General features: G+C 41.1%; 1 protein-coding gene across 4 annotated transcripts in view; it reads right to left on the bottom strand.

Moving 5' to 3' along the window:
* INO80D (INO80 complex subunit D) overlaps positions 1-17,400 on the bottom strand; it is a 45,494-nt gene extending 28,094 nt beyond the window's left edge. For 2 of the 4 annotated variants that reach the window (XM_062640614.1, XM_062640611.1), the window contains exons 1-5: positions 16,764-17,400; positions 15,346-15,415; positions 7,446-7,541; positions 7,086-7,332; positions 624-1,372 (exon numbers count right to left, since the gene is read on the bottom strand). In XM_062640614.1, coding sequence (XP_062496598.1) covers positions 624-1,372; positions 7,086-7,303 — 967 coding nt within the window. In that variant the 5' untranslated portion in view covers positions 7,304-7,332; positions 7,446-7,541; positions 15,346-15,415; positions 16,764-17,400. Of the gene's footprint in view, positions 1-623; positions 1,373-7,085; positions 7,333-7,445; positions 7,542-8,693; positions 9,503-15,345; positions 15,416-16,763 lie in introns of those variants that run through there. The other 2 variants (XM_062640612.1, XM_062640613.1) reach the window with 2 other exon arrangements.
* Positions 17,401-26,408: the final 9,008 nt, after the last annotated feature.

Genomic DNA, 26,408 nt, shown 5'->3' with positions numbered 1-26,408 from the left:
ATGATTCCTAGATAATAAGAAGGAAACTATTCCTGCTCTGGAATGCGGACAAGACTCCACCTCTCCAATTATCTTCTGTAACGGTGCTGCCCTCCTGCAGTAGTCTTTTGCTTTTGCTCATCTGTATTCCATACACCAATAGGCCCCATCAAGAAAAATTCTTTTGTGCTCCAATTCTCCCAGGCCACTGGAAATTTGGATCTGCAGAGAATGATGGACTAAATCTCCAAACTTTTACTTTCGCTCATTTTGTAATGTGCACTTGTCACAGAGCTATCACTCTGACTTTGCTCACTTGTGTAGGTACAGCTGGCTTCACCTTTATTGCTGAAGTTGCGAACCTTCTATACAATGCCTGTATCATACAAGCAGTGTTTTCTACACTTCTGACTGATTTCCCAAATGGTTAACAGAACATTAAGAAACAAGCAAAATGCTGTAAACCATACTGGATGGGCCCAGGTATTCCCTGAGCACTTTAGGGCTAAAGAAAACATCCAGATATTACCTGGTCAGAGTTATTTGTCAGGGCAACACACAAATGCAGGACAGAGCTAGGAAGATATTTCCCTTTTTCAAGTTAAAAAAAAGAAGAAGTGGCAGTGCCTCTATTATCTACCCACCTAAATGTGGAAACAGATCAGTCTCCAGCTGCTGTTTTCGAGTGCACAGTTTCACCAGTCTCTGTAGCCGGCTCATGCAGGATGAGTGCGGAGAGAAGGCTGTGGCTTTCATGAGGACCCGATCAGTCCTTGGAGGGTCCGTGACAGGAGCCCTAGCGGGTGGCAGGAGAGGCAGAGGTCTCTTGTTAGACAACTGCCGGGCTTGTGCTATAGTGTGTGTGGTGGGTGCCACTCCCTGCATTGGTAGGCTGGTGTTCGGAGGTTGAGGTGACTTGCAGACTACGCCCTGCGGTAGCCCTGTCGGCTTTAACGAAGCTGATGAAGGTGGCAGATGGGAGCGCTGCTGCTGCAGAGGCTGCTGCTGCAAAGGTGCAGGAAGGGGGCTAAAGTGCTCTTGGCGAACTTTTAAAATCTCTGTCTCTCTCTGGCGCTGCCGGTTTTGAGCCAACTTGCTCTGCAACTTTTTCCTCACCGTTGCCCCTTTCTTTAGGTCATCATCCTCCTCATTGAAAGCAAAGGGGTCTTCTAATTCTGCCTCCAGGTAGTGGAGAGGAAGCCTAGCCCCTGGAGGGGAGAGGGACATCCCATCCAGTCCATTGGGCATCTTCAAGGCCAGGGTGGGCACTGTCAGACTGAAGGCCATAGCATCCATCTGATGCCTGACCTTTACGTCCTCTATGGGATCATTCTTTTTCTTCCTCTCCTTTTTCGGTATAAAGCCAAGTACCTGTAGGTGGCTGTTGCAGTACCTTTGAAAAGTAAAAGCAGTCAGTGACTAACTCAACTCCTGTAAGTAAAATCTGAAGAAAACAGACATCACTAAGCGAAGCCCCCTCAATCTCGTGAATACAGATTGAAACACAAGAGGTTTTATAAGAAGCGTACATAACTGTTTCTAATACAACAGACAACTGTGGTGTTCCCAACCTGTAAGAGAAAACAAAAACTTACAAGTGACAATTTGTAATCTCAAGATATAAAAGTCTTCATTCATTACTCATAGGAAATTCACACACAGCCATTCAAAATATTTACTCTCTAACAGGGTAAATACTCACAAAACAAAGTGAACAAAACAAATGGACTGTTTTGACACATAAACCAGCAAGAACTCAAGCCATTAAATACGATCATTTGAAAAGCTCCCAAGAAAAAGTACACTGAAGACTACTTCCTTCCATTTGACTCTTCTTTCACTGGAAGTAGCTAACATTTTTATCAGTACACACATTAGTATTATTACTAATTCCACTGTAGTAGGGAGCAGTTTCTTATATGGACAATCTCACTACAGACACCTGCTGAGAAGGGTCACTATTTGCACCTGATGAACAAGTAGCATAAATACTTAATAGTAGTTTAACACGACGAATTTTGTAGCCAGAGAATTAGCTGAATGTTCTTCAAACAAAAACCTAGTTTAAAAGAAGTTCTCTGCTGCTAGAAAATGTTTACACAATGACAGGAATATGTATACATACAATCCATAAACATGGATTTTAAACTCCTCTAATACATGTATTAAAAAAAGCTTTGAAAGTCATGTTATTAAAAGAAAAAAAAAAAGCCTCTGAAAGTCTGTAATGAAAATTAAAGAGTTGCAACTTACGGCCACAGATTAAAAAAAAACATACTAAGAAGTAAACAATTAATCTTTGTCTGATTAAAACAAGCAGTTAATAGAAATGTAGAAACTATTATCTGATCCTTTTCCTGTTTCACACAGGCAGGCCCCTTCTGCCTCTGTAGAATGCCACCAGCAATCAAGACTTCTGCCCTTGCAGGATTCCACCTATAATGTGCAGCTTATAGGTGAAAACAAAGATATGGGGAAAGAGTGATGTCTACATCAATGTATCTATTGATAAGATAAGGAAATACCCATGAAGGTATTCTTCAAAATCCAGTCAATATAAATCCAAGAAAAGGGCTTTTTTGAATAAATAGATTAAAATTAAATTATTCCTGGTCTTCATGGAGAAAAAACAGCAGAAAAGCCCAAACCAACACCCCCACCCCCCTCCAGGTTTAACACTTCAGTTTAGTAACTTCCAGCCTGTTGAACCACCCCTAAAGAAACAATGCATGAATTGCTTCTAAAGGGTCCATAAAAGGTAAAAACCAAAAAAGCAATTCATATATGCTCTTTAACAATCTCCATATAAGTAGCTTCTTGAAGCATCCACACCCATAAGGACTCATAAATCAGAAAAGGCTGAAAAGTACAGCTACTTATTACTGTCTAAATAATTAAGTTGCAAGCAATAAATAAATCTAGATGAGGCAAGCTGAAAGCCAGTGATGTGTGAAATCCTTATTAGAACACACTGGAATACTGTAAATTCATAGTGAGATACACACTTCTAAAAATAAAATTATATAATGAGGGCTCAACAAAGCTTTCCTTAAAGTTAACAGCACTATTCCCAAAATTACAATTAAGCACTTTTAAAGTATTTTGCTTGAACAAGACTAAGATCAGTTGCAACTGCACTTTAAGTATGACAGAAAACAAAACAATAAACAGACAAAAAATACAAGGGGATTTTCCCCCCCTCTAATTCTGACTAAAAGAGAGCTGTGCTGCACGTGAATGCTTCCTTCCTATTGTTCAGAACTTAAATATTGCCACTTTGTGCTTGTGCCAAAGTGAGAAGGTAAAACTAGCTTGTGTGTTTTCATTGTGAAAAACAAAGAGAAAGCAAATAATAGATAAGGTAAATAAACAGGTAAGAAGCTTGATAACATTCTCTGAGTTTTAGGCTAGCAAGGGTTTTGCTTGTTCATTTAACCGTAACAGAATCATCTTTATACGGCACAGAACAAAGCTTTGTCTCTTACAACTGACCATACTGCATCACTGGATCAACTATATCTTACACCTCTGGACACAAACTCATAGATGCCAGGCTACAACATAATGAAAACATAGATCACAAGCACTTGCAGACTCCTGTACACATTGAGTTGGCTCTGTGCTTTAGGCTCTTACCAAATCTCTGCCTTTCAGCACAACTGAGGCTGATACACCTTGGAGTAAAAGAAGCAAGAAGAAACTGGGAAGAGTGCTTAGGTCTTTCTCTCTCTGGCTAGAGAGACTACACACAGGCAGTTTTGGCCAGACATAATTTAATAGCACCAACCCAACCCTGGCCTTGTCAGGCTCTAGCTATTCCCATGCACAGCCAGGCAGGCATACACACCAACTTCCCCATCCTTCAAGTTCTAGGATGACATTTTTGTTGGCCCTGGTCCAAATGGGCTCTGACTTTACACAGTGCTGCAGATATTAACTGACTCGGCCAGCACCAGTCTATAACCAGCCGACTTAAGGCAATAAACACTTTGGATCAGATGTAATGCCAGGAAAGGCGTTAGTAGTTTTCCTGGTTTTGGCTGGGATAGAGTTAATTTTCTTCCATGTAGCTGGTACAGCACTGTGTTTTGGCTGGGTTTAAACCACAACCATGGATGACAGATTACTGGGAAGACCGGAACAGCACCTCTAAGTAGCACAGGCCCTTCCACACAGCTCTGAGTGTGAAACCTGTTACGGTCAAGCTGGCCCTATGAGAGCCAATTCTGATGCGACTTAGTGGCTCAATTTGTCACTTCTACAACCTGCCTGTGAGTTACTCCCAGCTAAGAGGATCACATGGAGTTACCTAATATAGTCTTTTCCACCCCTTCCCTACTCAGTGACAAAGGCACTTATTTTGTGCAGGTGAGGTCAGATGCAATGAGCACATATGGTAAGAGCAGTGGGTTGATATCCACTAAAACTATTGTAACATGAGACACACAAAGGGTGACAGGCTCTGAAAGCTTCAGCTGGACAGTTTCCCATGTACAACTGCCTTCTGCTTCCCAGTACATCCCAGGGCATGGCTTTCCACATACAACTCCATTCTGCTTCCCAGTACATCCCAGACCGGTATCGCGTTCTGTCCCTTATTTAAACGTAGATCCAAATAAACTGGAAAGCATCTTGCATATTAACAAAATATTTTAAAGATTCTCTTGAAAGAGGAGAATTAGAGATAAAATGGCACTTAACCCAGCTAAATTGTAATAACCCTGTACTTAAAAGTGAAGCTGAATTTCAAAATTTATGCATATATTTGGATAAAAAAGAATTAGGAACATATTCAGAGGGCATACATATACAGAACCCATGTCTGTATCACCCCATGCAGACTCTTTAAAAAAAGCAAGATAGTGAAAAGAGAAACCAGACTTCAAATAAAGCAGTGAAGTCATGCACTATTAATAGATTTAATTTGCAGAATGTTAATGGTTAACAAGAAATCTACTAATATGGGAGCATATTAAACATCTTTGTGGCTGGTAGCATCTCATTTGTCTGAGGTCAAGTGATAATTTTTTTAATTATCTGTGGACAGACTATGAAGCTTTTGGCATGTAATGCATGTGTCCTGTTAAGACTCTTCTTATCATCTTTAAAAGCATCCAGAAAGATAGCTGTCAGAGCATCATACAGCCTGCTTCTATCATGTACAGTTACATGTCTACAACTGTGACAAAATGACCATCTGACAGCAATTCTGTACACAGAAAATTAAAAGCTATGAGTGAAGACCTCAGACATAGCAAAGATCTTTATATCAAATGGAGTGTGAAAAAAGTCACCTAAGAAACAGATACAGGTTTGCCTGCCAAAAAAGAGGAAGTTTAGAGCAGGCACAGTCGCATTCATTAAGTTTTATTGTTAAAGTTAAGCTCTGCCCTAAGAAGCAGTCTTTTAAAATATTCTTTCAAACTATCACATCCTCTCATTTGAAATTAAAAGTTTATTTTCTCCTTCAGACACCTGCTGTCCTCTTCGAGTACTGTAATATGACACTCGACATGCAATTGAATTATTCTAATATAACATACACCAGATGTCATGACCACACTTCACTTTAACTTGAGAAAAATCAAAAAGAACAAAGTGTGAACTCAATTCAAGGTGTAAAGAAAAATCTCAAATTTCATGGCAACATATAAGACCTAAAAAAGTGTCATTAAGTGGTGTTATTTCTATTGTTTTTAAGTATGACCCTTGGTAAACAGCAACTCTGGTTCAGTCAGCTCCTGCATCTGAAATTACAGCATACCATTTGTGCTAACAATTTCCATGATCATTTCTGCAAGCTTATTTCCAAAGAGCCTCAATTGTACAGCAGCAAAGAAACAGTCACCGACTGTCAAATTACAGCTTAAAGTTATTCATCTTGTGCCATTTGAGCATTTGCCCTACAGCTTTTGACAAACATTCATGGTTTTTTCTCACTTCATCAGTCTCCTCAACTGAAATGGCAGGTGAAGTGCAAGTTAATTTAGAGCACAGTCCAACTGTTGTTTCAGACAAGAGAGGGAGCTGTGAGCTGAGAAGGAAAATGTATGTAGGGCACAGTGGGAACACTACTAATAATGCAAAAGGTTAGTGAATAGCAGCTCATAATGTGAAAGGTCAGTGAATGGTGGCTTGACTCGGTTTTGGCATATTTTGTTTATATTTTAGGTTAAAAAATCACTTCTAACAGATCAAGCCTCAGATAGTTAACATACACATTAATTAAATACTGTGTTGCAGTCAAAGCATGCAACTGACTGAAAAACTGAAGTCATATATACCTGGCAGACAAGACAAGACAAATTCTACTATTTCAACCCAAGCAACACCAATGACACTGGTGTTCATAAAGCCTTAAAAAGCAAAGAAGAATGCCCTTGCGGTTGCAGTATGGGCTGCAATTCAGTAAATCTGGTCTGAATTCCCAGCTCTCCAACAACTGCAAGTGCTATCTCTTGCAAGACATTTAATACCTGGGCACCCTGGGCATCTCTATTTGGGAAGAGGGGCAGATGAAGCAGGGAAGCAAAGAAGAAATGGGAGTGGACATCACTTTCCCATCTGGTTCATCTGTTATTAAGAAATATTTATTTTAATCCAGTAATACAACACTATATATCAATACCAAATCACAAACACTGAATTGTAATTCTGGATTTGCCCCCATGTGTCACTGCTCCCAAAGCCCAGAAGGTATGCATTTTCAACCGTTTGTCATGAAAAGCAGATGGAAGTGTGCTTTTGGCACAGCTGGCCAAACAAGCAGGCCTTTCTAAGAGCATATACTGTGAGTGACAGAGCAAATTAATTAGAACAGCAGGTAGTGCATAGTAGGTTTGATCCACAGTTTATAGTGAATTTGAGAAAAGCAAGAAACTCCCAGAAACTTCCTTGGCAGCACGTTATTGTCTCCGGAGTACTTGGCTCCCACAGAAAATAAAATACAGTTTACTGGTGTTAAAACTGTTAAAAAAATTCCCTCCTGGAATTCAATCCACTTAGGTCAGTTCCTTCCTCACTCTGAAACCAGGCAGCCTCGTAAAAGAAAGCTCACGCCTATGTCCCAGCCACTTACCACTTTGTAACAGGTAACCACAACTCACCTACGATCCTCAGATTTGGGGATGGGGTTGGTGCAGCGTTGGCTGTTATACTTGGCCACATATTCACATTGCTTGAAGGGGGCAGTCTTGTCCTCCAGAACGTGTCTGATACAGAAGGCGTAGCCGTTAAGTCGCCTCTGCTTGCACAGTTTGGGGCTATACGAGCACAAGGGCTTATTGTCAACCTCAGAGAAGTGTATGTGTTTGCCTTCATACATCACGTGACTCTATTCCTTGTGAACATCAGCTGAAAGAATCATAATATTAAGACAAATCACATAAGGGGGGGGGGAAATAAAAGGCATTCAGTTCTAGATTGTGTGTTTCATTTTGGTGGGAAAAAGGGACCCAGAACAATACCTGATTTTAAATCTTCTGTACCATATCAGTGTTAAGAGAGAGCCCCAAGGACACCTCTATCCTGGAATGATGATGAGTCAAGATGAAGTAGATTGTCTAAGGAAAATATCAAAAAGGTCAAAGTCAGAATAAAATAGATATTATTACTGCTTAAGAACTAAGTGGCCAGGTGCAGTCACTAAACCTGTGGTTCAGCTAGCACCCAATAAGCCAAATCTGCTAGCACAATAGCTTTCAATCAGTATTCACAGATCATTGGAAACCATGAAAGGAAATTATTGGGGCGGGGGAGGGGGGGAGGATAATGCTACTGCCACTTAAACCTGTTAAACAAAACTCTACTCATCTACCATACAGTGACTGGAAGCTACAAGTTGAAAAAGGTTAAGTGTCAGATTAGATCACTTGCTTTCAGGAATCAAGTTGAATGATAATTAACCCATTTGAATGCAGAGGTTTTACTTCCAGTATCTGCTTATAAAAAGGCTGGTGACTACCCCTGCTCTGCAAAATTTTAATTTCATCAGGCAGTGCAAGGAAGCTTTTTTGGTTTTAAAGCTTTCTTTGCCATGAAGACCATTACTGATAAACAGTCTTCAGAGTTTGCGGCTGCCCGCAGCTTCTGCAAGCATCAATATGCAGTCTTTCCTGAGGTCATCACGGCTCTTCAGAGCTTTTCCTACCTCCTTGTACTAATTTTAGGTAAATGTGATCATTAATAATGTCAGAGAAAGTACTCCCATCAATGCCAGGAGAGCTGAAATATTTCAGCAAGAGGCTGGGGTTTTTTCCTCACTCTAAAATAGACTCCTACAGTGCAAACTCATGCAATCATACTTTTCATTTCCCAACACTACGGAGTCTTTGGCAATCATCTTTAAAAAAACAAACAAGCAAACAAAAAACCCAAACAAAGAAACAAAGAAAACAAACAAACCCAAAGTAGCTTCAAATAAAATTAACAGTACACATATTCTGCAGCTACTCAGCTACATTCAGCTTAGCCTTCAAAGGCAGCTCTTATTCAGAAAGGCCATCCCAAAAGTACTGGAATAAACTCTTTGAAACACCATATATTCACTGGAATAAATGCTTTTAAACATGGTATATTCATCACTCAGTTCTGTTTCATGTGTCATATACCAAGCAAACAAATGTACACAGAGGTGATAATGAGGAAATACATTATAAATCAGAGGCATGTGACAAACGTACTGATTTGTCAGACTACCACCCCAATCAATTTACTTATTCCCAAGGCCTGAAACGGCAAGAACATGAGTGCAAGGAGGGAACCTATACAGACTTTTGAGGAAATACGCAGTTTCCTCTTGTGAAGGTATAAGGCTTCACCTTTCACTGTGTAAATGTACCATGAGAAAACGAAAAGCACTATGGCACTGGAGGACCTACAAAAGCATCTTTAGGTCACCAGGGCAAAACAAAACACCCTATCACACTTCTAACAGTAAACTGTATAAACCAGGCCTTACATTAGCATATTATCTAAGAGCAGAAGGACAGAAGACTACTAAAAATTTAAAAACACACTTAAAATTACTGAAACAGTTGTACATGTACATGTGCAGCATGCACAGCAGACAGAATGGAGACGCGCTACAAAACATAACTAGCGCAAGTGACCTGATTAATCATTTGACAATAATAAGGATCATTTTGCATTTCCTCTTCATACAAAATTCCCCTTCCACGCACACATGCAAGCACACACGCAAGCACACATGCCCAGGGGTAGAGGCCTCCCGTTTTGTTTATACTGGATAACCACAACACAAACACGGATATCGAATCCAGTTCCAATCACCTTTCCCAACTTCCCTCAATGCCTGCAAGCATTACGAGTACATGAAAGTAAGGAGCACTTACTATATATAACTGAAATCAATCATTGGAGTATGACCCTTCACAACACATCAGTATTAAGAACAATAAAGTTCACCGCTGGCCATGCTCTTCATATAAACAGAATGGAAAAGAGGGAACCCTCTCTTCTTTGGCATGCTAGGAAGCAAATAATCCTTTCAGACACCTTTAAGGCACATACTGACACACACTTCAGCAACAACATGAAATAAAAACATAAATCCCATGGTGACACAGGGCTTGGGGTGATCTGGGTGGTGACGGGTGATCTGGGTTTGGGTCCCATATGAGATACAGCCTCCTCCATTACTACGGCAGCAAAAAAGTTGTCTTAGCCTTAACTAGTTGCATCCCATACACACAACTGAAGCTTTTATTTGGTGGCATACTGGACAGGATGAAAAATTTGACAGAATGAGTGCATCTTTCAGCTGGAGTGACTCACGTGCTGCTATTTCTGTTTTATTTACCACCTTCTTTCAAGCTACTACCATGCTTTGCAGAGCTTTTGACAGATCAATGACCTTCTCCTTTTCTGCACAACCCAGCAACATTCTTTTCTGAAGGTTATCAAGCAGCAGACCAAAGAAAAAGAGTACCTCAGAACATTCCAAAGCAACCAGCAAGAAATATATACCTGATGTGCCTCCGTTAAGCTTCTGTAAAGAAACTGCTCCACAGTTCCCAGCCACTATAATGCCGGGTTTATTCTTGTGTCCCCAGTCTTAGTTTTGGATTTAACTCATAATTAAGCCTTATTTTTGCATTTAACTTGACTGTGTCAAGGCAGACATAGTATTTTACTTCTCGTTTGTCTGAAAGATACAGGGCCCAAGTACAATGCCGTATGAAACGTTTAAGCAAAAATACTGACAATACTCCTCAGGGAAATCAATGAGCATGAACATCAATTTTTGGGTCTATATATATACTAAGAGATGCTCATGCAAATATAATCATGTTAAAAATCCTGATAGCAATCAATTAGTACAACAAACAAAAGCAAAGCTAATACACCTAGCAGCCAATGTTACATTAAAAAACCCTACAGCAACTCTCACAACCTTGCAATTATATCTTTATCGGTAGTTTCCTACACAGACTTCCCAAAAGACAGTGGTTCTATGCGTATACACTGGCAGGATCAGAGGCTGAGATTGCACATAATCTAAAAAAATAGCTTTTTTTATTTATTAATTCCATGGCTTACCATATATATATTTATATATATAAATAACAAAGATTTTTGAATCTACTTATTATGATTTAATCTGATGGCATATTTTATTTTGAACAAAATATATAGGAGTTCTTAACAGAGCTTTCTGTTGCAACATAAAAATGTAGCACAAACATGGAATAGACACATGTCGCTTAACTGAAGAGAACTGAAACTACACTTAGCTAAACAGTGGGTGGGGGAGAAACTATTTTTGTCCCACAGGATTCAGTAAGAGATGACGGAAACATGGACTTCCCCTGGAAAAAGTCAAATGCTTAAGCAGCTGTACTTCACTGCAAAAATATCAGGGAACAAAACTTTCCGGAAGCTATTTTTGGGGTTTGTATTTACACTCTACATTGAAGATGCAGAAAGGTTCAACAGAAACATAATATACGCCTGCATAGAAACATAGCTTATGCCTGCATAGACTCAAACTAGCATTAGCCACAACCCATGAAAGAGAAACCAGAGGCTGCTTCTTGAAGAACCTTAATTTTCCTTAAACAACTGATTCTGAATAAAAGATTTTGAGCTGATCAGAAGCAACATGGCAAAGAACAGAGAAGGATAAAAAAATGTATGTGTGCCATTGCCAAATCATGTAAGACATGAGTGAAGTTTAAAAAATCCTGGTAGGGTATAAGGTCAGTACAGAACAATTGTATACTATATCACACAATATTAGAACTACGGGCGCTTCATGAAGCTAGTGAGAGATTGACTCAAAACATTAAAGTAGCACTTCATTTTTACCACTCATGGCTAGTGAACTGCTAGACCTTCCTGTCACAAGAGGCTATAGAAGTATCATCAGGTTCAAAAAAACAACAGAAAAATTCACAGACAGTGGGGACATAAGTGATGTACCTCCTAGCCTGTCTAATTTAACAAATATGGATGGTGGAGAAGGAAACACTTAAAGTGGCTGGGTCTTCGTGCTCTTCCTAAATAGCATCATCTATTCCTACTACCCAAGATAGAATACTAGGTTGGATCAACCCCTGATCAGACCCAGCAGTGCAGTGTATTTCTTATGCTTTTATGAGGTTACCACTAACATTTGTAATTTTATAACACACTCATTTCTCCTGTTCTCCCTTTTTTATTCCTGAGCAGTTGACTGGAAGAAAATCCTATCCCTCTGGCAAAAGCCCTATCTGGTACATGTGAAGGCCAAGAAACTTAGCATCCCAGCAAGACTTTACGGCAAGTACACACAGGACACAGAGCGAAGACACACTCTGTGACATCATCACTTAGAGCAGAGCTACTTGTCTTGCTGAGTGCAGCCACTGGTGGTCAGTAAGACACCAGAAGGTGGTTTGCAAAGTGACTGTAAAGAGAGAAATGAAAGACTTAAATACACACAGGTACACACCTGCGCAAGCGTCTGTACCTACTGTCATGCACAGGAAGAAGCCAGCTTCCAACTGCTTCTAGTACTGGTAAGCAGGCATCATCATTTCCCTTGCAGCACGCATCAGCTCCAAGACAACAAAGCTGTAGCTCTGCACCCCACACACCCTCCCCCAATACAGTTAAGCAGTCCTTCAGAGAGGCTGGAAAACGGCACAGCAGCAAACTTTGGGGGGCACTCTTTGCTAAACCATCCTGAGTATCAGCATTATGTAATGTAGAAATCTGGTACCTGACATCATCTGTAGTCTACAGAGAAGTTAATGGCTTAGTTACTATTAGAAAGCCCAAAGTATTACAGTCCCAAAACTCAATCAGTAATTTTGAGGAAACACTGTGCTGAGAATATTATAATATTTTAAATCATGTGGGTTGGATACATTCTTAAATGTATGCTCAGAACTTGACATTCAACGTACGTAAGACCCTTTTAGGCAATGGAATCCCCAAATGCATTGTAAATTGCAAGGCAATTATATGTCGGTGGTTAAAAGATGTATAATTAAGAGGACTGAACTCTGAGCTTCACACATTGCATCCAAATAAAAGCCACGATTAAAGAAGTCTTAGCTATGTCGTTTAGCATTTGATAATACTAGCACAAATTTCATGTTAAATTTCTTGGTGTCTTCATGAAATCTCACAGACAAGGTATAATCATCTACATATGTTTCCTAAACCAGCATCTTGGGGCCAGAAGTGGAACGTGGATCTCCAAAAACATCAGTTTTTCCCACAAACAGCTAAGAAGTAGTTTTGTTGATTCCTCAACTTTACCAAGAAAGAACAATTCCTTGCGTTGTCACTGCCTGACCCTTTTGCTGAAACTAACACTAAATACAGAGACTTGAAGATGTTTGGGCAACATGGAGTTACATCCACTCTTCAGAGATTAACATAGACCATAAAAATCATTGCAAAAAGACAAACATTTAAAGCTACTTTTTCAAGTAAAACCTTTCAGTCGGTATTAGTAAAAATGATATTATTAGAGAGAAAATACATTCCTTTTTCCTATTTCATACTAAGAGACTTTAGGCAACTAGTACCTCTCTGTGAAGTGCTCTGTTCTATCAAGGGAAGCTGCACCACATTGAATTGTGGTTGGCATCAACACAACAAAGTTATAACTTTTGTCCCTGTTCTACGATCTAACCATAACTTTGGCTTAGTTCTGGTCATTTAACTGCTCAATGCTCTACTACACTAAGCTACCAAACCAAGCTTACTGTAATTTAGAAAACAAGGGCCTTTTGTTAGTAAAAGCATCCAAATTGAGACAGAAAACACTGGGAAGCAACCAAAGTCAACTACAAGAGTTCCTGTAGGGAACGCTTTTATTAACTATAGTACAATCATTACCCAAGAAGACCTCTGAAAAGCCACACACAAGTCAAGGTACTCCACACACATGCAAGTGCCTGACATATCAAGGCACTGTAATATGTTAAGATCTTACTAGACATTTTTAGTTACCACCTGGAATCATGTTTCGGACTACTTCTTTTCACTTGTTAAGATCTACCTAGGAAGATAGAAACAGCAACATTGTCCTCATTCTGCCTTTTTTGAAAGCTTATTACCTCAACTGTGCAAAAAGGCAGTTTATATTGCATAAGGATGTCAGATGTATTAACAGAAAAGCAGCAGTGTATTTTAGGCAATACTGGTAACACAGATTACACTGCAATAAATAGAGAATTAAATTCAAGTATTATTCCTAATAACAGTAATGGCTAGAAAACTTACAGACTTGTAACAAGTTTCAATCAACAACAGAAAACATAATTAAGAGGACGGAAAAATAACTCTTTTTGTTCCAAAACTGAACAGATTCTTCTCTGTTTTCCTACACAAAACTTAGGCAGGAATTTTAATTTCAGCTGATTCACTCATCTGATGAACAGTACCATACAGAAAATGTGACAACGATAGCCCAAAGCCTAAAAACCACCAACCACTTAAGACTCTAGGAATTCTGGAAAATTCAAAGGATATATAAAGAGAAAAGATGTTAAGTGGGAAGATTCAAAACTGTCGCTAAGAGCACACTCCTATAGACTTCAATAAAATAATTTCCTATACATGGCTATTCCAGACCTAAGGTTCTAGACAGGCTCCTTATCTTCGAAGTCTTTCCAACAAGGATTTCTCTATGTGAGCAGAAGGTCGCAAGCCCCAGTCCTGCAATCACATCCTCACAGGCAGATTCCCATGCTTGCACAGAAACGTACTTATTTCAGTGTGGCTATAAACAGGCCCATGTTTTGCCAGGGTGCGAGTGGCTGCAGAGAGGCAGCCTTCAATCAGATACAGCAACAAATGGAACATTAGGCCATTGCGACATTGCAGAAAGGTACTTTAAAACGTTATCTCAAAGTATCAAAACCATGATCCTGAGAGAAAGCAGAGACTAAACATACCACAGCATAGTTTACATCTGTACTTGAACAAAAAAAAGGCTGTAAGTCCAAGTCTTTTATTTATTCAAATAACAATCTGCACTTGCATATGAGGTTAAACAAAATGCCTCAGTCTTATTTTTAGACCAAATATTGCAAAGACAAACAGGTTCATTTTCACACAATACAGGAATACCATTCTTGGTTCAGTAGGAATACTCAATAAAGGAGCAGAGCTCCTCACAGAACAGCCTTTTAGCAGTAATGAGCTATCAAAGTTTCAATATGATATTACAATAAATCTCTACCTCCTGAGGATTCACCATACTGTAAAAACACAGTACACGCAACTCTGTAGGACCAGGCCCTACGTACAGATCAATTCACTCATCGTAACAACATTGAAACATCAAACTCCCACTAGGTAAATTTGGGGTTGCTTTCTGTAGATAATTTATGATTAATAAAACTTGCCTGATACATGTATGTATTACAAATAAATCATACAAAAGGCTGAAGATGGCTGTGGAAATGCTACCAAGCTGTTAAGTGACAACACAGAATACAGGCGCTCTTTCAGGCATCTGCAGTGGTACCTGGTGGGTATGGACAGCCCTAGTGTGAAACACTGCCAGCACAGGGGTGTCCATAAGAGAAGGCACTCAACTACAGAGGACTGATGCGTTGCCCTAAATTTGCCAATTTTAAGTCTACCAATCCTCAAGAATTGAGAACAGCCTTAAAATAGATCTTTACCGTATGTTGTTAGGTAACAAAGTTAGAAGCAACTAGAGATCTATGTATCTTAATCAGATGGTATAATACAAGGCTTTAAGGTAAGCATTACTTTAATTTCCTAAACTCGCTAGAGGCTACCTGTACAGAGCCATTAGCAGTTCAAGCCAAAAGACACAGTAAAGAGCATTTGACCAAAACCAGACACCTCCCACACTATAAACCAGAGCTATTTCACCTGTGCGGGGCGAAGTGCGTTGGTGGGCTTTCCAGTGGACTCACTTCACAACTACCAGACGTTCTTTTCCCTGAAAACAACAGAAAAAAAAAAACTTATCCTTTCATTTTCAGTCCTGGGGGGCAGCAGCACCTCACAGGGACCCCCCACGCCAGTGGGACCTGGGCCCGTGGGCCCAGCTAGGGTCCCCGGGCCCAAATCCAGACACAGCCTTTGCCGTGTAGGGGCCGCCGAGGTGATCCCTTCCTGTGGCCGTGGGGCCAGGGGGCTGTGTTGGCCCAGTCCTGCTGATGCCGACGGTCTCCGGGCAGTGTGGGTAGCTGAGGGACCCCGGCCGCGCTGAGGGGGCTGCCCACCCCGCACGTGGCGGGTCGCAAAGGCGAGGCCCAGGCAGCCCCTCGCTCCTGTCCCTCACCGCCCCCGCTAACGGGGCTGGTGTGGGACCCCCATGTGCCGGCAGCTTACGGGGCAGGGGGGGCACTCTGGCGGCCTCCCCACACCCCCAGTACCACTTCCCCACCCCCACACCCAAAAAGTTGTGAGGCCAGTCAGACCGACACCGGCCCGGGCGAGGGGGTTTACCGACGGGGAGGAAGGGGGGGGGGTGTGTGGGGGGAGGGCACGGGACGGGCTTGGAGGGGAGCCGCGGCCGCGGCGCCCCCCCTCCCCGCCGGCTCCGTCCCCACGGCCGCGGGGCGGACGGCGGCGGCGGCGGGGGAAGCACCCTAAAAACGCCGCGAAACTTTCCAGGCCGCGGCCGGAGCGGCCCCGCACGCCCCGCGGGACCGGCACCGCCTCCGCCGCGGCGGCCCCGGGCCGGCCTGGGGGAAGGGGTGCACACACCCCCCCCCCCCCGCCCTACGGCCACCGCCGCTCATTAAAAGTCTTTTCGGAAAATTAATGCCGCCCCCAGCCCCCAGTCCCGTCCCGCGGCGCCCCTCGCCCCGCGCCGCGCCGGAGGGGTGGGGGGGGAAGTGGCCCCGGCCGAAGCGTCCCCGCCGCCTCCCCCAAGTCGCCAAGCTCCGGCGGCGGCAGGGCTCGGCCCGCTTTGGGGCCGGGGCCCGGCGCGAGGGGCCCGGCAGGGCGGGGAGCGGAGCTGCCGGGCCGCGCCGCGCTGAGGCCTAGCCCCCCGCCGCCTCCGTTCTCCCCAGCCGCCCTTCACCTCCCGGGCATAGGCGCCGTCGCGCCGCACCCCGACCCTCCCGCTGGGCCCCGGCGACCGTCTCACCCCCCTTCGGCGATCCTCTCGGCTCCCGAAAGCCTCGAACCCCCGCCCGGCTCCCCTCACCCCCCGCTGCGGCCTACACCGCCCCGGCCGATCCCCGGCCTCACGTAGACCGCTTCCCCGCCCGCCCTGCACCCTTCGCACCGCCTGCCGCGCTACGCGAGCCCGGGGATGCAGGCCGGGCCTGGCTTACCTTTCCAGCTGCTTTTTTTTTCTCCTCTCTCTCCTCTCCCCCCTTTCCCTCTGTTGGGCTGACAGATCAGAGTTTCCTCCCCAGCAGAGGGACTGGGAATGGGCTCGGGCTCTGTGCTGTGGAGCTGCTGCCCCCCTGGCTCTGAGAAGATCCTGCTTTTTGTGGGGAGGAAGCTTTGGGGGCTCTTTATTATTTTAAAACTACAAAGTGCTCAGAGGGTAGGTGATTATTAAGGGGAATCCCTGAATATATTCTCCAGCAAAGAAGGCAGGGCTGCTGGGGCTGCTCAAGAAGAGAGCCAGCAGCCTCCTACAGCACCACTACAGGCACTGCGAGGACATAACATCAGAGAGCGGCTCCTCTGCCCTCCAAAACAACAACTTTCCTACCATCTTGGAGGTAGTAAAGAGGGAGAGAGGGAGGGGGAAAAAAAGTACGGAAGGTTTTTATAAAGTGTCAGTTTGCGGGAGGGAGCCAAATGGCCAAAACCAGTTTTTTTTTTAATCATTTATGTGGCTTTTTATTTTAAATAAAAATAAAATACAAAGGCGTGTGGCTGAAGAAATAATTTTCTTTGTAACCTGTTAAGATCAGCTTTCTGGAAAAAAAAAATTAAAGGAGGTACGGTAAAAAATATATTTTTAGTAACTTCTGTTTTCTTCAAAAATTAAAAATTCGTAAGTTTTTCTATAATGCATAGAGTTGATAACTTTGTTGTTGTTGTGTGATAGATTTAAAATTAATGTGTAATTGTAAAAGTTAGTGTAACTATTTTGGTAGCTTTTCAGTAAAACAGCTGAGATTGATGTGGGATAGTTCCACATAACTGTATTGTTATGTCTTTCTCTTAAAGCATTGTGAATAAAACTGAATGTACAGGTAGGAAAAAAAAACAGCAAGGTTTTACTTTTGGGGTGTTGGGTTGTTTTGGTTTCTTTGGGGGGGGGTGTTTGGGTGTTTCTGTTGGCTGGTGTTTTGGGTTGTGTTTTTTTTTATTCCTAGAATAGGTTATGTAGAGGAGCTCTGGGGGATTTAATGCCAGTGGAACCTATGATACATTATCAGAGAAATTCTGCTAACCTGCTAATAAATGTACCATTGTCTGCCCTTCAGGATGGGATGTGAAAAAATAAAGCTCGTAGCAAGAAATTTGGTTGAGTTTTGGTTTTAATGCTTTCAAAGCGCTTTGCAGCCTTCTAAAATCAGTTTTAGTTCTTTTTAAGTTACTGTTTTGATTTGGGGGCTTTGTTCCTGGTATTTTAATATTCCTGACTTATTTACAGAGTTGAGAAATGCTCTAAATGTATTCTACAGTATCTTGTAATATAAAATAGTTGTGGTTTTGTTTGTTGCAGATGTTTTTATTAGACCATTTACTATTTAGTTTTACTATTTATAGTAAAAGAATATAAGAAATGTTGTCAAAACCGTGTGAGATGCTATGGTGTATCTATGGGTGAAGACATTGATCACTGTGTTCAGCAGACCTGTGATAATGTTTCTTGTGATAAATTATGCACAGCCTTGCTCAGAGATGAACTGCAAAGATTATTTGTCCTGAACTAAGAGGAAATAATTAGAAAACAAATAGGATATACATTTAAAAAGAAAAGTATTTAAGTTCTTTCCATTTGTAATGATTATTCAGGTGCTACAGACTAATTGAACTGCAGTCAGACTAAGGTCATAAGAATGCAGGTATTGAATTACTACTTAGTGTGTTATCAACCTCTCCCCCTCAGCTGTCAAATCTGAAATACGTTGGTTTAGCTCAGTTACTGTAATCTTTAAACAAAAAATAAAAAACCTGAATTTAGATACATTCCCTTTTCAAAACATTCTTTCTGAGTTTGCCTAGGTGGTATAGTGAGTGGTTTGTGTGTTTATAGTGGGGGTTTCATTTAGATAAATGAGTTTTAATTATATTTGAATTCAAAGTCAGCTGGTCTTTAAGTCAAACTGTGTAGAACCAGAGAATGGTTTTAGGTTGGAAGGGGTCTTAAAGGTCATCTCATTCCAACACCCCTGACACAGGCAGGGATGAGAGTGCAAGATCACCCTCAGTAAAATATATATATGCCTTATACTTTAAACTTTGGCCAGGACTTTCAACAGTTGAACAGATTTCTATAGATCATCTCCCCTTCAGACATCCTGACTTAACTGTTCAGTAGGTACACATCTAGACAAAGAGAACCTCACCACTATTTTCAAGTAATTCCAAGTTTGGAAACTTTTTAGACTGGAAGCTCTTTAAAATCATTCTGTAATTTCTTCAGTGTTTTTGTTCAGCAGGAATTTTTTTAAATCATGGTTAGTCTACCCAGCACTTTTTAATATTGTGGAGTGTTGCATTTGGTGGAGTTACTGTGTAAGAGGTGTTTTTCTGTATCAGATTATTAATCCATTAAATGCATTATTCTGCTCTGGCATTAGAAAACTGAAAAATAATCAAATATGCTGCTCCTAGATTGTATTTTAAAAGATTTTGTGTTTTGTGTAGAAGTAATGCAATAATTAGAGTACTTCATAATCTTGCCAGTCATTATAGTGTGCTTTGGAGCACGAAGTATAATGATTCTTTTTGTAAGATATTTAAGCAAAAATACTTTTCTATTCCATATCTGAAATTCATTACAGGAATGACAGGGATTACAAATGTTGGTCATATATGGGATAATTAAAAAACACACTTTTGAAATACTAAAATTATTTCAGTCGATTCAGAAATTCAACAAAGGCAGCATTAAGCTAATATTTCATCTTATTTTATTTTAATAAAGGGCCAAATTCTCAGATCCCAGTTTTGCAATTGCTTGCAGGCCTGATTAGTAATTCAAAAGTGTTTGAAGAGTCACTCAATACTTACTTGCATTAAAACTCTTACATAAAAGTCGGTAGGGTTTTGCTAGAGTACCAAATTTAAGTTTCCATCCTAAGTGATTTCTTGTATCTGGTATTATGCTAAACAACAGGATTGCTTCTTTTAACTGCAGTTCAGTATAATTCAACTGTAATTCAAGTTCTCTTTATTGCAGTATTTTTAGTGTTTTGGGAAGAGAAGGCACACCATAAAAAACCAGCCTATGCTGAGTCTTTCTGTGGTACTATTAAGAATATCTGTACAGCCCACTGAGGGGCATCTTAGTATTTTTATTCTTTTTATAATGGGGTGCAGATGATCCAACATGTTAAGAGAAATGGCAATGAAAGCAGTTGAGAACCTGAACACAGAAACAGTAGTAAACCCTGTCTGTGGCTATGTGTTTGACTTTGCAGATGCTGACTTTAATCCGATTACTTGCATGCCTATATTTAAACATGCATCATAGTAGCATTACACATTTTGGTGACATCCTGAGATCTGTTTGATGTGTGTTAATTGCAAAGCCAGAAACTTAATGCTAAGGGAACTGAGAAACATTCTGAATCTACTTTGGAATAGAAAATAGAATAGAAAAGCTGAAGTCACATATTTTTTAGTGTCTTAAAAAAAACAGCTTTTTAAGGAGGAGAGTAAAGAGAAGAAAATTACTGTATCTGAGTTAGATGGACTATTGTGTAATCATTCAACAGAGAAATTGTATGTATGTATGTAGAACTGTATGTTCTAGATGGATGAGTTTATTTAACAAACTTTGTTTATTTACCTGAGAGGATTAAAAGGATTTGCTTTTTCAGTAACTTACTAAAAATTGCAAATATTATTTTACTTGTTTTGCTGGCAATACAATGTTAATGTAACACCCTAAAGCAGCATAGTCTGCTTGTTTTAGTAATGCAGAATGAAAAGAAGATTTAAAAAAAGGTTTGTTTATGGACAGGACTTGAATAGGGAGATGCATCATTTTGATAAGAGTCAAGCAGTTCTCTGAAATAACGTTGGAGAACAAATTGGACTCCGAGACTCCTATACAAGGATGACGTGATACCAAAGCAAGAAACATCCCCTGAAAAACACAGAGAATTGTATTCTGGAAATTCTTTCTGTCTGCCTTGACTTTAAAGTGGCGACATCCCTGGACCAACTGCTCCAGCCAGTAAACACATTGCACACTTGTGCACAGAGTGGTCACAGAACATTAATGTTCCTTAAATCACTAGTTTCTGGCCAATGAGGCATCCTTTGCTGGTGTGTTTCACCAGTATTAATAGTGAGACAGAGGGCAGTGACATAGTGAATAAGCTTTGTGAGTCTAATAAAAGTAATGGAATAGATGCTTTAGGTTGTATACCAGTTACTGGAGGAAGGTGCATCAAGAAATGAACCCTGACTCTCTCACAAGGTCATATGCGCCCTAAGTGTAGACCTCAGGAATTTCTGGAGCATGACTTAGACTCTGCATGTGGTAAAGAGTCTGAGGTTTTCAGCAAATAGTGTTATAACGTCAGCGTCTTGGCATTATTCCTCGAAAGAACAGTTCCAGCATCTTCAAATGCTTGTGAAAGGGATCAGTAGTTTATTTAGAATGCAGGTGAATATTGTGAAAGGGAGGAACAACTCTGTGTTCATTAGAGACTTTTTTACATACAGCCACATTTCCATAGAAGATCTTGTAGTATTTAAACATTGAAAAGGGTGACAAATAAATACCAAAAATCTTGATACATTTTTCTAAGTAGCATCTTGAGCAGCAGCTTTTATGTGGTACTGGTTGGTTTGGTTGTGGTAATTTCTGGAGTCAAGCTAACTGGTAAAGCCCAGCACAGTAGTATTACTGAAAAATGCTTATTGTTACTTTTCAACAGTTGTTTAACATGACCATTTTATTGCAGTGGTTGTCTCTAGTACATCTGATAGCTGATTTCATAACCAGCTGTGGATTTCAGTAGGAGCGTAGTTGCGGAACTAAATAGTTCTAAATATACTAATATTTAAATAGCCAACTGGGAGCAGACGCATGCTAGCTATTGCACAATAATATCATTAATTGTGAACTGTACTGAAAATAGTAATTAACTAAGACTTACTAATCTGTTCATCATCAATGTGTATTTTGCTCTACATTAAATAAATGGTATTGTCTTCCTAAAGCTCAGCAAAGACAAAATAGTAAGACTGTTATTTGTGGGAAGGTTGTCCAGAGTACATGAAAGGCATCTGTAGATGAAGGCTTCTTTAATTAGAGGACAAATGAATGGAATAAACTGCCCCAGCAGAATGCTCTAATACAGTCCCATTTTACTGGAAAACCCACTGTTAATTCAAAGTATGCTACTGTAATTTTACTATCTGCTGCTGTCTATTGGCATTTCATTAACTGTAACTGCAGCAGTTAAGAAGCCATACACTTCATCACCAGTCCTTCTTTCTGCTATTAGTTCACTTGTTCATTTACGTTCAGGATAGAGCGGGTCTTGGTCATCACTGCAGGTTGGAAAGATGAGAATTCCCACTGTGGACTAAATCAACGATCCCTTGGTCTTCTGAGAGTAGCCATAAAATGCTTTCAACAAAGGTGTGGAATAGCCTGTGATGGATAATTGAAACATGAAAAGCATGCAGGACAGGGTTTTTTCAAAAATGGTTGGTGTTAACATCAAAGCACGAGGCTTAATTACTGTCCAGGGTCATGAGATTCCAGGGGATTTTATAAGTTATTTGTTACCTATGAAGCTTTTTTGCTTTTAGTATGTTCCCTTTTGATGCATGGTTCTCATCTCTGATCCATTTCAAACATAGTCACAGGTGTACAGAAGGTGACAAGAAGGAATGAAATTATTTCTTTGAAATATTACTTAATGTCCTGGGTTCAGCAGTAGCAGTCATTTTTCCCCTTCTTGGTAGCTGGTGTAGTGCAGTGTTTTGACTTTCAGCTCGGGAACAGAGCTGATAACAAGGATGTTTTGGTTTGGCCAAGGACTTTGTGAGCCTCATGCTCTGCCAGGGAGGAGGGGAAGCCAGGAGGAAGCAGAGACAGGACACCTGACCCAAACTGACCAAAGAGGTATTCCATACCACAGCACGTCATGCCCAGGAGGTAACTGGGAGTGAGCCGGAAGGGCTGGGAGACTGCAGGGTTGGAGGAGGTATCGGTCAGAGCTTGGTCGGGCTGGGGGGGGCGAGTTATCAGTCGGCTGGTGGTGAGATGATGTATTCTCTTCCCTTGTTATTTCCTTTATCATTATTATCATTGGTGGTAGCAGTAGTGATCTGTGTTATACCCTAGTTACTAAACTGTTCTTATCTCAACCCGTGGGAGTTGCATTCTTTTCGATTCTCCTCTCCATCCCTCCGGGAGTAGGGGGAGGGAAAGAAGGGGGGGAGGTGAGTTAACGAGTTACCTGACTGGGTTTAAACTACGACACTTAAGTATATTCAAAATTCAGTATTAGCACCAGAGGGAGGAGATGTCTCTACCAGATAATATGTCTTGCTACACAGAGGCCTCTAAATCTCAGTAGGGTTCTCAGCATTAGACACTGTGAACTGATGCCAGTGGGAAACATTAACAGTGTTTGGTATAGCAGGCTTTGCTGACGTTAGAGTTTGAACTGCAGGGGCTTGTGTACATTGCTTATGACCCTGCACCATTTCTGTTATGTTCGGCTGTGCATTGTTGGGGATACCCAGGTACTTTGGGACACATTGCTGACATCATTCAATCAGCTAATATGTGTTACTGTAAAGTGGCTTTTGGATGAAGACACAACAGAGAGGACTGTGATTTGTATGACCTCCCCTCCCAGTGAAGGAGTCAATGTTTGTTTCTGAACAGAGTTTTCCATGTGACTCTCTAAACTTCAGTGCCAAAGGCAGCTGAGCCCATTTCATAATTAATAATAATAAATAATTATATGATAATATATAGTGACATATTAGTAATAGGTTTTTTTTTTAATGGGAATTTAAAAACTGCTTCTTGAGCAAGGCAGCTTCTTGGGTAACTCTGGGAGAACTCACCCCATTAGAACATGTATCCTGATACACAACTTACTTCAGTTGTCAGTGAAATTGTTAACTTCTCCTGCTCTCCTTAATTCCATGCTTACTTATTGCTGATTTTTTTTCCATGATGGTAGTCACAATCAAGTCCTGTTCTATCAGTTTGCTTGTTAGCACTTTCTCTGTGCATGTCCTGTCAGTGCCTTGAAAGAGTCAGTCTTTCAACCCTTCATTACTAGAGGTGACTTCATCTAATTGTGTATTCTAAGGGCAACACAACAAATCGTTATTGGGATGGTCTTGTTTTGGAAGAGAATGTTTTGGATTAGCCATTGTTTGGAGTGTTTTGTGGGGACAGGGATGGAGATGAGGTTTTGTTACCTTTTCTCTTTGGATTAAGGTTGATGCCAGGCTGCCACTCTACTTTTTTTTTAGCTCTGTGAATCTGAGCTGCTTTTCTATAGGCTTCGACAGTAACACACAGCACATCCCCCAACCAAGAAGAGAGCAGACACTGTCTTTCAAGATTTTATCAGCATCAGAAGGGGCATTGATCTCAAATATTCTGCTTCCCAGGGAAATGCTGCAGACGCTTCCTTTTCTGCCTTGAGCTATGCTTCAGAATGCATAAAAAAGTCAGTTATAACTTTCGATGAATGGCCTAGTTTTGTTGGCTGTCTTGCTGAGAACATACTTCAGTTTGGCTTGACTTCCATTTGGGACCACATTTTCTGGTTTCTTTTTATCGAAGAAGCTCACTAAATCAGCCAGGATTTAAAGCAGTCTCCCTCTGGGACTGTAGGGATATACCCATGGTACACCAGTGCTTCCAGAAAGGTGGCTGTTGAACAGGGTTTTTAAACTTTTGTTTGTTTTAAAATCGTATCATTAGACCAAGATGCTTACATTTGCCTGCAGTATTTTGATGAAGTTTGTTAATCTGACTGCTGGTGTTAACCTGCCCTAAACTTGCTTGAAATGTTAAGTGCATAGTATGGTTTTACCTTGCATTAACATACCCTTTTCCTTCTCCATTCCCCACAGCCTTCTGCAGAAGACAAGGCTACATAAAGACAACATTTAATCTAAACCACGTTTGGGTGTAATTGATTGTATGTAAGAGCTGTGTTTACACAGTGCTTTGTGGAGAGGATACTTAATGACTAAACCTATCCATCTGTGTCCCAGACACATGCCAGTTCTTTGTCATGCTGTTTGTGCAGGCAGAAGTGTACAGGAAGCAGAGATAAAGGTTAGTGAACCATAACGGGTGATGCAGCCAGAGAGATATTCTGCCAGTTGGCCACCAGGTGGTACTAGGGCTGCATTTGGGAAATTAGGTCTTGAAATCTGGTCTTGGCTTTAAAATAAAGTGGGATAAACTCCCTGCCCACCCCTAACAGAGTCTGGATAAATGTACCTGCCAACACTAAACTGGGAGGTTAGCTGCATCAGCAGAACTGACCCTTCAGGCAATGTACTGCCTAGCTAATAAGCCCTTAAACAGTCAAGAGTACTTTGAGAATGTTCATCTCCCACTATCCCAGCTTTTTTATTGCCACCTTCTCATAATACTCTGCTTTAATCTGAGGTTACAGCTTCAGAACCAGCAAGTATGAGCATTAACTGTAAACTTAATAAACAGAACTAAGTTGCATGAATAACCCTGTTTCTATAACTTTTGCTTCAATACTCTGTCATTTCTCTTCCTTTGCATACCCCTGTCCTTCTATTGGTAGCTGGACAAAAGTTCACAAGTACACTGACTGTCCAGCCACCAGAGCAAACAGAAGAGATAAGGAAAGGTCTACACAGTAACTCAGTTGATAAAGTGCTAATTTAGATTTCTCATTACTATATAGTTTTCAACAGTCAAATCTGTAGACAGGCTTATTGCTATTACCCAGTTCAGCTGAAAAGGTCTATACTCAGTAACTAGGGAGGTAAAAGGGAAGAAGCAGGACAGACAGCACCACATGTACTTCTTATCCTTCTTGTCTTTCACGGTAAGGGCTGGAAACTTCCTGAATAGAAATAAGGGTCTCCTACACAGACTGACTGAAGGGTGCAGAGCTTTCAAAAAAGAACCCCAAAAAGTCTCATGTGCCAGAGCTCCTGGAGTTAAGCAACACTGTGAAGATGTGAGGCAAAAAAAAAAGATTCTCTAACAGTTTTGAACCGTCACAAATTTTGAAATGTAGAAGTGATAACTGACTTATTGCACAGCTGAAATTATTCCTCTGTTTGTACAACATGGATTTTCAGGAAGAACCCCAAGGTTTTCATCCTAAGGAACCTGGGAACCAATTTTTTTACTGAATACAGGATTCAGCTGCACCCTTTCCTCTTAAACCCACCATCTGTTAGAAAAGCCAACTGCCTTGCTTTTGGCATATGTTCTCACACACATTCTTTTGCTATGTCCCTGCCATAAACCCCTCTTCCTTCTAAAGAAGTAATGTTCCACAGGGACAACATGAAGGTTTTTGCAACATTTGGCCACACGTGGACATGCACACTAGGGGGTCCTGCAAACTGCCATTAAAAATAGACTACAGTATTTATAGATGTCTTAATTACATGCATGGTAGTATCGTTGAATAAAGTGAATAGTTGTCTTCCTACCACCAAGAGAACTGACCCTGCTGGTAACTGGAAGATGGGAAGCCGAGTCCATGCCCAACATTTAAGACTTAGTCAGCTAGTGTGAGAACTCCATGCTATGCAAGGATAACCAGGAAGAGTTTTCTTTCTGGGCA

The sequence above is a fragment of the Pezoporus occidentalis genome, unplaced genomic scaffold (assembly GCF_034315485.1).
Source record: "Pezoporus occidentalis ecotype Australia unplaced genomic scaffold, CSIRO_AGI_Poc_V1 ctg66, whole genome shotgun sequence".
Lineage (NCBI taxonomy): Eukaryota > Metazoa > Chordata > Aves > Psittaciformes > Psittacidae > Pezoporus > Pezoporus occidentalis.
Note: the sequence above shows the minus strand (reverse complement) of the source record. Positions and strands in the feature narration are given on the sequence as shown.